Source organism: Cinclus cinclus, chromosome 4 (assembly GCF_963662255.1).
Source record: "Cinclus cinclus chromosome 4, bCinCin1.1, whole genome shotgun sequence".
Taxonomy (NCBI): Eukaryota; Metazoa; Chordata; class Aves; order Passeriformes; family Cinclidae; genus Cinclus; species Cinclus cinclus.
The window spans coordinates 12188962-12207876 of NC_085049.1; the positions used below are offsets into that span (position 1 = coordinate 12188962).

The 18915-nt window shown below is 36.2% G+C and overlaps 1 protein-coding gene across 3 annotated transcripts in view; it reads right to left on the reverse strand.

Annotated features, from left to right (window-relative positions):
- Positions 1 to 13421: 13421 nt before the first annotated feature.
- The window catches only part of CACNA2D1 (calcium voltage-gated channel auxiliary subunit alpha2delta 1), a 352862-nt gene continuing 347368 nt past the window's right edge, over positions 13422 to 18915 (reverse strand). For all 3 annotated transcript variants that reach the window (XM_062491655.1, XM_062491654.1, XM_062491656.1), the window contains one exon: positions 13422 to 13538. In XM_062491655.1, coding sequence (XP_062347639.1) covers positions 13422 to 13538 — 117 coding nt within the window. The remainder of the gene's footprint in view (positions 13539 to 18915) is intronic.

Below are 18915 nucleotides of genomic sequence, written 5' to 3' on the forward strand. Positions count from 1 at the left end.
AGAATGAATTTAGCCAAGATAACTGGACCTACCAATCTGCATATACAATAGACTATAAATGTTAAAAAAAAATAAATCTATGTTTCCACGTTTATTATATGGGGATTATTTTCAGCTGATTAACTCTTATTGAAACAATTGTTCCTGGTATTATTTTTTTTGTAATGTATTCTTTAACACAGCAGATCTCTTATTTATGAATGTGATAGTTTACATTTCTGAACCAGAATTGTCTTCTCTGTTAAGGTGGTGAGGGTCAGGCAGACACTTTAGGGTATGACAGGGAATAACTCTCTGATACCAGGACCAGTTAACAACTCCAAGAAGATCTGTTGGTGCTCTTAAAAAGCATCTTCATATCCATCCTTTCACCTTGCCCTGGATCAGGTGCTCGGAGCCCCATCCAACCTGGCTTTGAACACTTCCAGGGATGGGGTGAACACAGCCTCTCTGGGAAACTTGTTCAAGTGCCTCCCCACCCTCACAGCAAAGAATTTCGCTGTACATAAGTCTCTTTTCTAAAAGCAAACTATCAAGCAAAAAAACTGAAAAAAAAAATATTTCATAGCCTTTACCTAGCAATTCGCAAATGTGACAGCAGAGTTGTTGGATACGTCATCAGCTTTCCTTATACTGCACTCTAACTTCACTTACTGTTTTTCATCTTGCATTTGTGGATTACATCAGACCTCATGTAAATGAAAATACATTTAGTTCTTCAGATGTTTTAGAGAAAACACAATTTGTTTTGGAAAGTGATAGGAAGACGACTGGAGTATTTTCTTTACAATCTTTGCAATTGGAATATGGAATTTTTATAAGGAACAAAGCTCACAGTATTTCATCACAATTTTAGCTATTGTTTCATTTCCGTGTGAAGGTTTGATATTTCACCAAGTTTCACATAATTCTTGAGATGTGGTGTGATAATGATTCAAACAGTTTTTTACTGATAATATTGCCATTTGTTGAATTAACTTCAAAAATTCTTATAAAGAACACACTTTGTCCTTTTTATTATTTTTTGGCATTAGTAAAACTGCACTTGAGTGCTTTAGGTACCATTCTTAAAATAGGTGTTTCTAAACTTTTTTTTTCTAAGAATAAATATGTGTAACACTAGAAAAAGTTGTAAAGACAAAACTAGAAGACATTCTCAAGCATCAAGTAACTTCAAAAAGGGGCATAAGAGAATTTACACAGTAGACAGTAATTTATATTTTGTTAAATAATTTTATTCAGTGAAAGTATTCAAACACATACTTGGCTTCATGCATGTGCAGTGTTTTCCCCAGCATTATAGTGAAACAAGTGCTCAGTTCAGTTCAGAATCTTCATTTCTATGGTTTTCAGATAATTGCGTGCAATTTTTGTTTGCTGGAGCAACCAGACAGACTTACTAGAAACCTCAGAAAGCTTTTCCATAAATAAATTTTATTTTTCAGGACAAATCTTTCTTGAATTTCTGCCACCAAAAATAATATATGAATTTTGTCCTTTAATTATTATAACATACTGTTATTAGTACAAAATGGGGAAAGAGACACCCTGCTACATATATTCTACGTCTACCAATCACAGCTGTTGGTCAAATTTGTTAATCTGTTTGACGTTGCTTTATCATCCACAACAGTACATTAAAAGGACAAAAAAAAAAAAAAAAAGAAATTCCTCAGCTTTATCCTACTTGTGAGAAAATAAATAAGAAAAAACCCACATAATTTTCTTTTAAAATCTAAAATGTATAGCTCTACAGACTTTAATTCATGTTTTATTAATTTAAATATATTTTAAAAATACATTCAACAAAGGATCTTCCTTCTCAAGCTCTATCACACTTTCTTAAGGTTAAGTCAACAATAGTGGAACCCAAGATGAGAGATAAATCACCTTTAAAAGTATTAATCATGAATAGTAAGAAAATATGGACAAAATATCGGTGTAGTCATTTAAAAAATGTTCAGATCATTTTATTATCTGCATCTGGTTCTATTTCACATAAATGTAAGCTGGACATCTATGACCTTTGGGTTAGTAACAGATGCTGTCATGAAGTTGATTATTTTTACATAAGCAAAAGCTAAACAGAATAAATTCAGGCCACCCAATGTTTCCAAAAGGCAGTTGCCTGGCACAGCCGAAGATTGCACTGGTCCATGCAAAACTGTATCCAGACACTCCAGACATAGTTTCCAAATTTTATCATCTGTGGTTTTAATGATGAATTTCATATGTCAGGTTTTCTTCTGACCAATGGTGAGAAATGCCTTCAGAGGCAGAGGCTGAGGGTAACTCTCCGTGTGCAGAAATGTTTGAAAGCCACCAGAAGGTGCTGCAAGCAGCACTGCTGGGCACAGGGGGTGAAGTCTGTGAGCAGCCTGCATGGGCCAGGGAGGAGGAGAACAGAGTCAGGCATGCAGGTGACAGAGAACAATCGTGACTGTCCCACATGATGCAGTGAAGCATATGGATGCCAGCCTCACTGGATATCAGCATGGACCTCATAGAGTTCCTGCTTATGCACTGCAGGCTGTGTATCACTCACACAGGCTCTGGAATCTCATGGCTGTGTACTCTGAAGTGACTCTGGCTGCCATTAGCCCAGAGAAAGAGCAGCTATCTTTTCTAGCCCAGTTAAGATTCCCCCCGAAGAATGGTAAGTATCCTTTCTTAAGTATGTCTGCTTTTTAGAAGTGGTTAATCCTTCAATCTGCTCTTTAAGTTTCTGCTCTTGAGAGGAAAATGCTGGGCAGTCATGAGAATAGAAACTCTTCCTTAAGTGCATTACAATGCACAAGTGTCAGAAAAAGAAAACCAAAACAACCCCCCAATCAAAACCAACAAATCAACAAAAAAATCCTCAAACAGACAAACAAACCAGTACAAGTCAACAAGTATTTAAATTTGGACAAGCAGGCCTTTAAGTTTTAAATAGACAGTTCATCTATCATGAGCAACATTAGAAGAAGAAATTTACTCTCTACCTACAATTTAAATACAGTCTCCCTGGTACATAATCATAGCATTTCTCAGGTTGGGAAAGTCTTCTAAGATCATCAGTTCCAACTGTTAACCCAGCATCTTCATGTTCACCACTAAGCCATGGCCCCAAGTGCCATTCCCACACGTCTTTCAAATACCTCCAGGAATGGTGCCTCAACCACTTTTCTCAGCAGCCTATTCCAATGGTTCAAAACCGTTTTTGATGTAGAAAATTTTCCCAATATCCATCTAAACCTCTTCTGTGAAACTTGAGGTCATTTCCCCTCCTTTTGTCACTTGCTACTAGACAGTAAAGTCTGACCCCCACCTTACTACAACCACCACAATTTACCACCACCCCCATTCTAAAACCTCCTCAGTTGTAGAGTCTGAAATATTTATCTAGAGAGCAATATACTACTGATTGAACCACTTTGTTTTTTCTGATTCAATCAGATTTTAAAGCGACTATTTGGTTCAGCAAATCTGACTTTAATTTTACCATGAATTAAAGCTATGTCTTATAACCTCTAAAGCTATAGCCATTAAATTCTCTTTAAAAGGAATTTTAATAAAAGATTCCGTAACTCTTTAAGAAAGCTTATATCATCTGTAGCACTCATTTTATGTTGCACTTCAAAATGGAAGAACCAGGATTTGTTTTGATGCAGGTTCATTACACACATGCCATAAACTTCGGGGGAAAGCCACTGAAAAACCCACCAAAGCATAGTGCAGAAAGACATTAATATGAAACAATGGCAAATGTTGTTTTTCCTAATAGTAATCAGTTCAACAATACATATTTTTTGCTACCTTTTGAAAGATTTGTAATCTGGGTGTTCTGGGTGGGTGGGTAGGTTTAGTGGGGAAAAAACCCAATTAAACAAACAAAGCAATACCTCTTTTACTGCTGTCATCCTCATCTACACTGTTTTGGAACTTGATTTTGGGATCCATTGGATTTTGTAAACCAACAGAATTGCACGCAAAAGCCTCAGATATGGTGAAGGCAGTCCAGGGTTAGTTACAGCAAGATGAATACAGCTAAGCTACAAAACAGAGCATTCCACACTACTCTGTTATTTTAAAACGGCTAATAAAGCTTTTTTAAAAAAGTTCTCTCTAGTAACAGAATATCCATTCACATGAGACAAGTTCTTCTGGAAGCAATAAAGGTGCCTATCTGCACAATGCCCAGGATAGGTTTTCATTCAGAACAGTCTATTTTCTATTTAAGACATTTCACTCAACTAGAGATTCCAAAAGATCAAATATCACACTGTAGGTTCTCCTTCACGCTTTGCAAAGGAGGCCTTACATGCAAGCTGCTTTAAAGTGCAGTTTCCTCATGTCATCTGCCACAATAAAGCACAGTGGGCTATTTTACCTTGAAAAGCAAAGCACACTGGCAGGTTGCTAGAAGCCCACGTGTAGCATCTAAAAGGCGTAAAAATATTTCTCTTACCCTCAAAATCTTAATATCTCAAAATCTAAGTTTAACACCTACATTCCCCCAGAGGTGTGGAAGCATTTGAAAGATATCGTGTCTGACTTACAATTTTTCTCAGTGAAATTTTAGGCAGCCGACAGCTCAAATATTATTTAGTTTGTTGAATTTCCTGTGGCTAATAAACGGAGACGGAAACAGATTCGCCAGTTTGCTCCACTTAGGCAAAAATCTCTTCCCAACACTCCCATAGAACTATCAGGCAGTGCTGGTATTGCTCAGCAATCACCTCAGCCTGGTGGGTGCCCCTTGGGGAGAGCAGGAGTCAATACTATGGTGACAGACCTGCCCTCTCTGCAGGATGCTCTAGTTACAGTTTACTTTCCCCTTGGCCATATTACCCTTACAGTTCTGATCACACAGCAAGTCAGGTTTCAGAAAAGGAAACTCTATGACATGTACCAGGATCCAAGAGTTAAAGCAATGTCCAACTGAAATACAAGCAACCTGTCACCACTGTTCTTCCATGCTGCTGCCTCAGCTAGAGGATTATGCAAAGTTGGATACCACCTCAAATGGTTAGAAAATTTTTGGATGAATAAACAAGCAAAATATTTTCCAAGCCATGAAACAGCCCACCAAAATCAAATCTGGGCTCAATAATACTTCCTATTCCTAATCCTAAATGCTTAGATTCAGCACAGCTGCTTTCCTTGTGGATAGTGAGACCTTCCATTCACTGAAAATTAAGGATTCATTTTAAAGCTTGACACTGTATGACTTGGTAGATTAGAACTGGACATAAATATAAAAAAATCAGAGGTTCAAGTGATTAATGACATAAACACCCTTCTCAGAAATGTCCTAGAAACACTGACTAGTTTCAGAATCCCGTATCACAGCATTTATGAAGCAAAATATAACTCAGTCAAGCTTTGGGGCCCCAAACACACACAACTCTGATATCTTGCACATAGTTACAGATATTTAACCTTTCCAGAATGCTCTAGATCTTCAGGTTCTACCTATCCCTTATTTTTTTCCCATTCCATAATGAAATAACAATTTCTAAAAGCCATAATAAAATGCCGTTACAATACTGGAAAACAAATGCTTAAAAGTGATCATCTTCTTGCTGCAGACATATCTTCAACAGCCTGATGGCAAGACCATTCAAAGTAACCATCCGACCTGTAGGCTAGATGCCATTGCTGCCTCTAAATCTAAGTGCTCAGATTCTCTCTGCTCTCAGAATAGATGTTCTCAGACTAAAGAAAGACTAGAACCTGATTTTATGTCTTTGAGACAAGTATTATAAATGGAAGCACATGATGCAAAAGATGAGCAATATCCCCTTCACCACCACCACTATCTCCCCTCTTCTTTGGAAGGCATTCAGTGTTGGCTGAGACTCTTCTTCAACCACAGGCACCAAACAAGCTCCTCTCGGAGTCTGGGATTTGGCATCTCTTCCACTGTGTCTGCATAGCAATAGCCTTTAAACCAGAGGTAGGCCCGTATCTTTCCCTGGTAGCTATGAGCCTAGACATTGATCCTAGGAGCTAGATTGATCCAGCAAAACAAAATAGTCAAGTTTTGAATTAATATATCTCCACTGTTTGCTTCTCCTCTGTATCTAGCACTCCCATGACTCAATTTCAACAGAAAGGTGTGTTTGCAAACTGCACTAAGACCCCCAGAGGCTGGAATAGGGACAGTTCTCCCTACTCCATGTCTATATATCATGTGTCTCCACTGTCTCCAGGAACACAGACATCTAGTGCTCACCTAGTGAATCCCACTACATACAATTTAGCTCCAGTTTCTCAAAGTTTCCCTGCCTGTTATTTCCTAGACTGGTATTCCCAAAAAATGTCAAAAGCAAATCCTACCCTAATATGGAGTCTTTTCTCTTTTGACGAAGACTACAGACAAACAGGACAGGAGAATGCTCCTAATTTGCAACCCACTTGAAATTAGGTATTACAGTATTTTTTAGGCAGAGGAGACCCTCAGTGTCTGCAATTTACATTAAAGCTAATTAATTCCTGTAGATTTATTAATTCCTGAAGTTCCCAGCGCTTACATGGCAAACTGGCTGACCCGTATCATAATGCAGTGCTTGGATTCTCAAAATGCCTAACAGGAATAATACATGCTAACCACACATACCAAAACATTGTGCTGTTGGTGTGTCAGTGTTCCAAGCATGTTAATTAACATTTCCATAGAGTGAGTATTACAATACTCAAAAAAAATATTTTTTAATAATCAAGCCACAGAACAGAGGCTGAGATCACAAGAGTCTGGGTCACAAGAAGAGTCTGGGTTAAAGCCACAAAAGTTAAAATGGAAATTCTGAGCGAGATTTCATTTCTAACTCCACGTGTTTTATTTTGTTTACCAAACAACTAATTCAGTAACTGAAAAAAATAAATGAAAGATACACTTGTAGAGGAAGAATTAATACCACTGAAATCCTATATTTCATATTTCCTTCTCACAACAGCTGTCAGAAGCTAGCAGCTCTGAGAACCCATTAAACAAACCCAAACAAAAAAGTAATTAAGTAAGTAATGAATATATGTTAACTCCTCTCTTTGAAAAAGCGTGCAACTAAAATAGCAGTAGAAAAGTCTTGTTAAAGAATTCACCTTCCAATCATTAAGGCAGATGTTTAAAGTCTGGCTAAGCATGTGTAACCAGCTCCTAACTGTTCACTGTACAGTAACTCAGGAACAATTGACAACTACAGCTAGGTGACACAAATCATAAACATATTCATCATTTCCCCAAAGGAAACACTTATTGCCAAGTTCAAATACCTGTGCTACACAATATGGGATGTACACTTGAAGATCTGATCAAGGAAAGATTTGAAACATCCAGAGGACAAACAAGGTTCAAAACCCTGAAAGGAAGAGTAGGGCAGATGTTCTATTAAAAGGGAAGATTCCACTAAAGGCGTCTGGGTTTCTAAACAAGGTTTCAAAAGGAAAGGTCAGCTCCTAAGAATGTGATATTCTCAATCTGACAGACAGAGAAATTATTAAATATTTAAAACAATTAGAAGAAATACAGTTAGAATTTAGATGAAATCATTCTCCCGAAAGTCTCATTTTTCTTTCCTCTTCCCCCATGTATATTTTGTGAACAAAAAGCTCCTAAGAGATTATTGAAAAGAGAGATATTGTTCTCAATGTGTTTTGCAACAGACAGAAAATGTTGTACCATTTAGGGTGGGCATAGTTTTCAGTCAAGCATTTCAAGGAGCACTGGACTAATAGATGTGACAATGAAGGCACTTTGTAATATTTGTATCATATAATATCTTGATTTCTGTTGATGGTTAGCAGCAATAGAGTTGCATTGGACAGTGTGAAGTCATCTCTCAAAATAATACAATATGACAGGCCAAGTGCATTCTGGTTTGATTTGCACAAGGGATGAGTATAGAATACCTCACTGCAGTGCAGCCATTCCCATATCAAACTGATGAGGTCAAAGATGCTTAAAAGTTCCAGAAGTGTGGGAGGTAAACCTTGTGTTGTCCAAGAGTGTCTTCTCCTTTACTTAATGAGTAGCGCATTGTAATAGAGCAATTAAACTAAACATGTACAAGAAGGAGATTTTTGGGATTTATTTATTTCTACATCTCGATGGCAGTCAGCCTACAGAAAACATGACGGAGTTCAGCATGTGGGGATAATCATGTAGTTAGGAAGCAATGTTTAATCTAGTTGAGGCTGGTAATCTCTGGATGTTGATGCACAGTGTCATGCACTGCCTTGTAGCATTTCTACATGGGTGATCTATTATTTTGCAGAACTAGAATCTGCATTTTATTTCTTATTCTCTTATCTACTCCTCAGGGATTCAGTAAATCCATCAGAATTTTACAACTGCCATTCTCTCTGGGCTGTGACACATTCACAGTCGAGGATTAAAATCAGGCTTCTAAAGCAATTGCTACTTGCAGCTTTCTGCCCTGCACTTCTGACAGAGATTGCCAGAGCCCCTGCAGAAGTCTGAAACCCAGCAAAGCACCTCCTGAGCACCCCAAGCCTGCTCATTAAAGTACATACACCCCCTTTAATTACAGTGCTTAGCTAAGAACAGCAGCAGTACAGAAGCCGACTGAATCATGACAGTTTTGATCAGAGGTGGGGACAACAACTTGGGCAGGACCCATCTGAGCCATCTGATTTCACTCTGCTTCTCCATGTGAATGAACTCTTGGACTTCATCTGTGTTTACAAGTTAGCAAATGGCAGCCCTTCCAAAAGCAATTGTTGCAGGACAACAGGGATACTTCAGCTGTCTCAGACTCTTATTTTACTGAGAGCTTTACAGACCCTCAGTTTTCATTAGTTACACTTTTATCCACTTTTAAAAAATTATTTAATCAGTCACGAATGAAACAGCAATGAAGGTTGCTGTGCATATTTCTTTGAACGCCATGAAGACCTGCGTGAAGGCACTGTCTTCAGTCTCTTCAGACAGACACTTAGGTATAATGATATGAAACTCAAAAATATTATATAGCAAATAATATAGGCTCTTATTTACATTTTTTATTATACAGAATGAACAATAAAATAGTTGTCGATTTTAAATGATAAACTTTTATTCTGAATATACTGTTTTTGCACAATAATTAACACAACAGTTCTAGGATTATAAACTTTTTATAACATTATTGTACAAATTTTTACAAAAAATTATATTTTTTCTAGGCTTGTCAAGTTCCACAAAAGTGTCAAGAGAACACAAGAAAAGGGAGAAAGACCTGCTTGCCTCGTAAGAACAATCAAGTCTTTTTTTGCAGAAACGCACACTGAGCATTTCAATAAAAATATTCCAGAAAGCATGATCCAGACATTCCATCCAACACAAGAAGAGAAGACAGCTTAGTCAGATCACAATCGCAATTTCATGGCATCTGAACAAGACAGTATCCCTTTAGCCTCAGTGAAATATTTCTTCAAGATGATGTTTTTCTTTTAAACCATAAACAGGACAGATGCAAGTAGCTGGGAAGAGGGTGAGGCTAACTTTTGAAAAGTCTTGAATTGTTTTCAGACGCTTTGTTTTAATCTTTTTACAATAGTATACAATGAGTATTAACAGTATTAACATTGTGGTATGAACAAAATAACAATAAATCTGGCCTTTGTTAAAGGCTTGGATGTCTGATGAAGTTAGGGCAAAATTTATCCGAAGAAAGGAGTTGTTAAGATTTCACCTTAGGTTGACATTCTAAAAACACCCGATTGCATTGCAGCGCCTTTTAGGCATTAATATATTTCTTAATAACCAGTGTGCTAGCATCTGAATTTTTGGATTAGTGGTACTGAGGTTGTGTTTTGGAATTAAGTCATACTAAGCATGTTTGTTATGTGTTAATGGGAAAAAAGGTCTTAATGTCTCTTCAGTGACAGCAAAAAGCTCTCGACCACAGCAAGTAACACTTGGGTTGCAAAGGTCACTTAAAAGGGATACTGCCTATTTGAAACCAGTAAGGCCAGGTTTTAAGTTAATAAAAGGAATATTGTAGGAAAACTTACAAATGGCAGCAACGCTGTTGTTTTTGTCAAGTTAAGCAGTAAAGCCTCAAGCATTAGAAACATGAAAAAGATCATACTAAAGTGTTAAAGGTACAGGACCTAAAAATCTTGTCAATCAGACCTGCTATGTCATGTTAAAAACCTCTTACAAATATGGACCACGGTCAGTGTTTTGGCAGTAATGCTGGTTGTTAAAAGAAAAAGCTAGAAAGAAACCTTTCATGTTAAGTCCTCAGATCACTGTTTTGCACAGTACCAGGCTGTAACAACTTTAATGGTGGTTACTTGTAAGATGTACAATACACTGCATGATTTCTGTGTGAACTGAACTAGTCCCAACAATTCCCTTCACACTATTTAAAGGATTTGAGCAACCATTAACAGAGCCTTTTACCCGACTTTAAAAAATGCAACTTTTTTACCGTATATCATATTTAAAAATACCTTAATTTAAACTTTAGGACAAGAGAAGATGATTATGATGCACTGTGAGTATAAGGATACTCTTCTGCATGAGAATTTGTATTTATTAATGCAAGTTATTTCTATCAGACTGATATTCGCATTTTGAGATAGCTGAAGTTCAGATTGCATTTTTGGTCTGTTTTGCACTTTGCAGATATTGGGATATTTAAAAAGAGTCTTGACCATCACTTATGGAAATATTCTAATATATATACTCACTACTTTCTAAAGTATTAATAAGATGGGTATCATGTTGGCTAATTGTTCACAGAGAATGTTATAATGCTAGCTGGAAGGCTATATGTTTATATACAAACACATTTCTTCAGGTCATATAGAGGGGTGAAGGATTTCCCTCTTTGGATTGCCCAGGAGAGCTATGTGTCTGCATGGCATGGTCTTCTCCTTCCTTTTGCATTTGAGCACTCTTATTGAAGTGGGATGAGAGCAAAAGCCACAGATTTTTCCTGTGGCAGCATGGATTTGTGCCATCTTTCTTTCACCCCACAAACTCCAATCAGATGTTTATTAAATATCTCTGAATATGGCCTACCGGCATAAGCACAGTGTTTTAAACAGTGCAATTCGATCCATGAAGGGTTTCTTTTGGGAAGCTAAGTGAAAATTATACAGAATTTAATATACTAATATGAAATTAAAAGAGCACAATGCAAACCGAGTATTTAAAGGAACCTCAGAGTAAAAGCAGTAAGTGCAGTAATTATTGGCCTAATCCTAGAAAACTTGCTCCTCCCATAAAATGTAAATTGAGCACATTAAGGAAAAATACTGGATGCAATCTCGTCACTGGAAACACTCAAACCAATTTTTTTATCAGGTGGTAACTAGGGTGAACAGAACTGCAGCACCATGACTGGAAGGAAGAGCTCCAGGTTTACCTTCACCCTTATTATCAACATTAACTCACCTTCCCTGAGGAGGACTTGAAGTCATCCAAAACAGTTAGCAGTACTTTTAACCCTATGACATTGCTAGGTGTATTTTTTTTTTTTAAACCTAGATTTTATAACTGAACAAAAGGTGAGGACTTATTTTTTTCACTCACTGTATTCCCAAACATGAGAAAATACATAGCTGGAGCCAAGGTACATGAAAAACAATGAACCAGCCATGAGTACAACTACAGTAGACATCTGATCGCTCAAGCCATGCCATGGCTTTCAGTAGCTTCTTCAGTTTTCATAGGATATTAATGCATGCCCAATAATATTTTTAAGCTTTTGGCATGATTAAAATTATATCAATCAATTGCCAGCATATACATACTGATGATTTGCATTTTTTTATTTTTTAAGAGCTAGTGTATTGTGCCATATTGATATTTGCATATTGCAGTTGTTAGCAGAACTGTACAATACCAGCAGAATTGCACATTCATTGGTTTAGCTGTCTTGCATTACTGTTTAGTTCTGAAAACTAGAAAAAAAAGCGCAAATCATATTTTGCATCAACACTATGCTACACTGTAATATTGTAATTTACTGCACCAACCTGTATCACCAATGAGGTTGTATAAAAACAACTTCTAGAGTTATTATTCACAATCAAGTATCAATGTGCATACATATAGATTCAAGGCTCCCCATTTGTTTATAGTTTTTCTAATTGCAGCAACCAGGTAATTTTGCTGTTAAATATGCTATTTTCAATAATAAATAGCAACAGCATAAGTTTTAATATTATGGGTGGGTTTATATGAAGAAAACAAAGGGGGAACCTGATATGAACCTTAGAGAACATATACTTCCAAAAATAAAAGTGTTAAATCTGATTTTTATATTCTTAAAATATCTGTACACAGATTTTCAAGTGAGATCGCTATTCTTTAAAAAATCCACCTCAATCCTTTTGTTACAATCTATATTTACCCTATTTTCTCAGCTTTATCATTGCACAGTATATTCAGAGCTCTGTTTCATAGTATAATTTAATATGATTTGATTGCAACACATTGCAATGTTCAATTTCTCACACAATACAAGAATCACTCTGTTATCTTTTCAATGAACTATACTCTACCATCAAAGAAAACAAACTGAAAAACAATAACATAGCATCATCATCATCATGCAAAATACCCCTGGAAACCAACGTTCAAATATCACAAAGACGTTTTTTATTCACAAGCATTTTTGTTTCAGCCTTTGAAGAATTTCTATTAGCTTTATATGTAACTGCATTGTGAAAAGGAGGTGAATATTACATTGAAATTAACATTTGCTTCTGACAGATGACACTAAGTTTAAGATGAAAATCACTTGTTTTGTTACACTCTCCAGTACCTTTGTATTTTGAAACACAGTAATTTTCTCCCTTCCTTCACTTCTACATACCATATCAACCTACCAATGCTTAGCTGGCTGCATGATTCATTTTGGAAGAATTAACCACTCATCATAAAGCATTCCAATCATGCTGAACTCCTGGTGGAGACTGGCCAATATTTTCATTTTACTCAACTAGTTTGGACAAAACTGATGTTAAAAGCAGCCACTGTGGTGCTAGTAATGTATATTGAGGAGAACGTTTTCCTTTCTCTTTTTGGTTTTTAAACTGTTCATGTAAAAGAATATAAATCTTCAAGATATCCAAAGCTTAAAAGAAACAAAAATCATATACATAAGCTATTGTTAGGGGAGCCCTTTTACATGAAGTCATCAAGATTACAACAACAAACAAATGAATAAACAAAAGGTTTTAGATTTCCCCAACGGGGCACATACAGAAATCTGTTTGGATGGCGTAGACGATGCAGCATTCACACACGGTTAAGGATCCGACACTCCGACATGCAGGCATCGTGGCGCCTTGATGAGACCAGACACGAGCACTGCTGTTCTGCTGCTGTCTCAGTAGCTGACCCTCTCGAAAATGAAACTGAGGCTATCGTTTTGGCCAGGTCTTGGTTAAGTTACGCAGGTTTTGGTTCAGCAAGGTCATAACTGGCAGTGTCTGCTGCCAGATAACAGCCAAAGCAGGACCGACTGAATTGCTACCATAGACCACAGTGATGGACTCAGACCAGAGGCCCCACCGCAGTCGGCCGAATCTTCCTGAAGACAAGAAGAGAAGAAACCATTTAATATTAATTACAGTGAAACTACTTGAGGAGTAATCTACAGCTTAAGTTTCAACATTTTGAACTATCATTGAGGCATCCTTTTGGTCTTATATGTGTTATTTTTTCTAAAATAACAGTAAAATAATTCCTGGAAGTTCCTCTGATTTTTGATACAAAGAGTGGTATTATTATTTAACTATAAACATGGGAGCATTAAATACTTTCAAGGTTTAAGGCACGCACTTATGAACTAGATGGGATACTTACACCATTAATCAATTAATGCTATGGAATATACCTGGGGGCCCCACTAAACAAAATCTATTTTTCTTAAAATTACATTCATTTTAAGATTCTGACTATGACTTCATTGTGAGAAAAGACAGAGGAACAGATAGCTTTTCAAGTTTAGAAAACAAGTACCAAAATATGTTTATGTTCATTTCATCAAATGAGAACACAATAAAATGGGTATGGTCTGCAGGTGAAAATATGATCAAAAAGAATGAAAATCCTTTCTCTGCCTCTGATGCTCTATCCAATATGAGAAGGAAGTTTTCTATTGCACTACTTGTACATGCTTGATGCAGTTAGAAACTCTCTCTGAGCTGCACTGCTCGGTCATGCATCAGTAACTATTCTTCATGCTACACAGCAATCACACCATTTTTCCACATTTCTCTCCACCATTAATTGTTATTCTTTGGTCCCACTTTGCTTATAATGCTTAATACTTTTCACATGATGGATCCATTCATTAGTCTGGCTGAAATTCATTTGATACCTGTTCTGGAGCCTGTAACACCTTAGACCTTGTTTCTCAAGACTGATACAAACCCTGACTAGTACCTAAAACACCAGGAAAAATTTCCCCTCACCGCCTTGTATGACAAGTCGGAGATTCATGGGTAGCTCTGAAGGCTGAAAATATTTGGACTTTCTCTTGTTTTCACTGTATTGTGTACCCATGGTATAAAATGACACTTTTAATTTTCCAAAGCATTCCAAGCTTCTAAGGGCATGAAATCAGTGTAGGTGAAAAGCAATTTAGGTATATTAGCAACTGGGGAAACTTCTTGAACAGGAGCAATATGTCCAGGGAAGGACAGACAACTAAATATGAACAGTAACAGAGACTGGCTGCTAGAACAGAAATTAAAAAAAAAAAAAAGAAAAAAAAATACAACAAAAAAGAAGAGGAAAGCCACCAGGCAGAGAAAATTTCCTGGTTCAGATTGACCTGCCACTGATGCATATGCAATTAATACTTAATATACCCCAGAAAAGACTGGGGGGGGGGGGGGGATTGTGTGTGCATGAGTGTATAAAAAGTGCAATCAGGATAAATACAATCAGGATAAATAACAAAGAGTCGTAAAACATCCTTTAATTTATTAGCAAATTTTCTTAAGCAAAATTTGCTTTCCTCAAGCAAAACTTCCCAGCTTTGTAAGAAGAGGAGTTCAGGACATCACGTTTACTCAAATGGGCAAGAACAAGAAAGTACATTAAAATGTCAGTTCAGATAATCAGATATAAACAGGAAACAAGGGGGGTGGGGGTGACAAAGTGGTTTTTTTGTAACCTCCCTGCAGAATACACTGAAATGACAATAGAAAATTTTGACCAAATCAAAAGCACAAAGTCAAATGTGATGTCATGGCAACTCCTTCATAAAAAAGGTGTGAAGACAGAATTGGGAAATTACAGGGAATAGCAAAGGCCTTCAATGAGTTCTTTATACCCAGCTTTAATGGGTGAGAGTTTTAATGTTATTTATTCAGCACACAATGCATTCTTTAAAGCTGTTAGGCTTCCAAAACAGTTTGGGAAAAATACAGAAAATCAGATAAAGCAGACAAAGTAGACTCAGTACATTATCAGGAATTATACTATTCACCAAGGGTTTCCTTTAGAAACTTAGATGTAAAAAAAACCCCCAACAATCCCAACTTCAAAAAACCCCCGAACATCAGCATTCAATTTCCTTAGAAAGAAACAAAAATTCATTTTGTCCTAAAGCAAATACCTCATATTGACTGCCATTTTTTCTTAACAGCAGCTTTCCCCAGGCATATCTCTGTCATGTGCTAGCTTTATAATTCAGTTGTATAGTTTTGTCTTAGGCTTTTTTTTTTCTTGTTTTGTTTTGGTTTTTTGTTTGGTTTTTTGGTTTTGTTTCTTTTTGGTTAGCTGCACTCTACAAGTTCAAAATTCCTAAGGTTTCTGGTCAATAAGATGTCCTAAGTGAACTCTGCTGCACCAGATTTGGATTAGGATGCTAAGATTGCATGATGCACTGAACATTCTGGTTTATTTAGTTTGGCTCTGTCACTATTTGCATCTGCACTGTGTCTTGTCATGCAGCTTTATTTCTATTTAAAGCACTTAAAAATAATCTTGTTGGCTTCTTTCTCACAGTGACTACCATTAGAACAGAATTATCAGTGAAGGTTTCTTCTCACATGAATTCAGTGAACAGTACTCAGTGTTACCTCTTGGTATTTATTATTCTTATCACTGAAATTACTTAGAAGAGTCATCTTTGAAGAAAGAGTTGAAAGCAAAGCAGGAGATTTAAAATTTCCAACAGATAGGAGATGTCTGGAGAGTGTAAGTAGTAAACTGAAGGTCTTAAACAAAATTGTGCATAACATGAAGGGAAAATACCTTTATAGTGAAAATGCCATCCTGTATGAATACAAACAAGTAGGCCTCCACATAAAGAATTATACAGGATTCACCTTAGGTCATCTTGCATTAGACCAAATATTGCAAATTATGTTGATAAATTAATCCTACCATCATATGTACTTAAAAAAACCCCTCCATTCTGTTGTCCATTTCTATTTGCTGTATGAGATTTTTTTAAGTACACCACAATTTCTCAACTGCTATTACATTCATCAGTCATACAATGTAATATTCCTATTGGGTTGAAAAGAAGTATTTTAGTATCTTTTTCCCTCTCCCTAAGACTACACAGAGAAGTTTAAAAAGGATTAACAATTCACAACAGTAGAGAATATCTTGGAAGCCTCATGCAGGAAAGGCATCATCTTACTATGAACAACAGCATTAAACTGCACTACACAAAAGTATACAAGGTTTATACGTGTATTTCAAGGTTAGTGAGATTTTAGCCTGATATTGATTAAAACCACATTAAATTTCTGAGGTTTGTAGACCAATTTACAGTGGTAAACCAGCAGTTCTGCCAAGAACAATTTCTAAATATTGTCTCTGGAATCAGTTAATTCTTTCACGTCCTAAGCTAAGACAAAAATAGTAGTGGCAAAGAAGGTAGAGTAAATCTTATCAAAATCAATTTTTTTCTCCACAGAATTTCACACTGTAACTTTCTTTTGTGCTGTAACTGTTGTCAAAAACTACAGAAAACATGAAAATATAGAAGAAAATAAAGATGAGGAAATCTGATTATGTATTTATTTACATGAATCAAATTCAAGAGTCCCCTAGAAGTAAGTATGATTCTACCTCCAGTTTAAAACCAGATCGAGGAAAATGTCAGTTTTGAATGGTCTTTAAAAATACCTTTTTGAAAACACTTTCCCTCTTCTTGAGCCTTAAGAAAACTTCAACTGTTTTATGTTAATCTTATTTTTGAGATTTCTTCTAAAGAATCTTATAGCAAAGATATACAGCATAATTTTATCTTCCCTTTACATTATCTTATCTTTACCTCTTCCAGTGCAATTAGACACTGAACTATTTTTAAGCAGTTTCACTGAAATTTTCCAGCCCATGACATTAATCACACAAATCCTGAATAAAGATCAGCTGGGAATGTCCTCTCTTTGTTGTCTTCAAAATTATGTCTCTCTTTGAAGAGAGAGAATTGTAAAATAAATTTGAAAGCCACTGTTGTAAGCCACTTTCATTTCACCAGAAGTGTATGAGAAATTTCTTTCATTAATAAACATCAAATTTCCTCGCATGCTTGAGGTAGAAAAGTGACAAATTCAAATGTCATCTCCTTCATGTCATGTCTTGGTTTGACAACTCTAGATAAGGCTGTTTTACAGCATCACATGCTATGAAAATTATTCAGCACTTTCAGAATGGAAATGAATGCTTTTATAAATCCGTACCTTCCTTTTTTTAAGTATTCAAACCAAATATTCATTGCTATATAGCAGTGTTTCTTTGAAGACACTGCCAGTCCAACATTTTAAAAAATCACTTGAAATTACAAATACATATATATATATATATATACACACACATATACGCTAAGGCTATAAACACACTTGTTACTCCTTTAGAAGCACACTATAACTATTTAATGTTCTAAATTTTTTTGGTTTTTAAATTATAATAATTCATCAGAACCCACTGTGCTACTCTGACTTATAGAAGGATAAAACAACATCTGCCCAAAGAGCTTCTGATTTGGCCTTTGATACCAACTGATTACCTGAAAGTTATACCTGTTACAAACATGTGTTTTAAATGTTTCATATCACATGGACAACACCTTTGCTTTTACCCAGGAGTCATTTCCACTTTCAATGCATGGTCATTCATGAATGTTGGGTTACCCTCCTTTGTCTGGACTACCAGACAAAGCTGTCGAAGGTGTACAGCCACCCATGCACAGACTGGGGACACAGGCAATTCCATCAAGATGGATCCAGTTGCCTGGATTGCTAATCACCCTCAAAGCTCCCACTGACATACCTGGAAATTGATGGTGTGAGACATTCCCAATAAGGTCTAAAAACCTGTACAGCTCTTTATTCTCAGGAATGGCAAACAAAAACAGTGTGCATGTACAAAGTAAGAGCAAGCCATTTGAGGCAGTGATAATGACTATTTTGTTATCCTTGATGAAAAGTTAAAAAAAAAAAAAGTCAGGTTAGTGAACCTGATCAGCTGGATTGTATCTGTGTTGGCTTCAGTGATTTTAATATAACTACACAGATTAATGTCCAGAGAGAACCCATTTCCAAAATAACAAAGTTATTAAAAACAAGGTGGATGAAAAAAAAAATTACCTTTATAACTTTCTGCTGCCAAAAGCTTATCAGTTAAAATTATATTCTGTATGTTTCCCACCTTAAGTAGAAAGCATATTTTGGGCATAAAGAATTCAGTTCAAGGTGAGTCTCTGCTGCTTTATGTACATTGGACAGTAGCTTTTTAATTAAAGAAACCTATGTGCACAGCAAATTGCAGGAGCAAGAACATGAGATGTTAATCTAGATTTTAATGTGAAATACTACTAGCTTAAAGAAAGGCCTTTCACTTATCCCTACAACCTTCTGCCATGGCTGTGCAAATTGTTAGGTTTGCAAGAAACTGCATAATTTAAATGCAGAATAACAAACTTCAAAATTACTCAAACA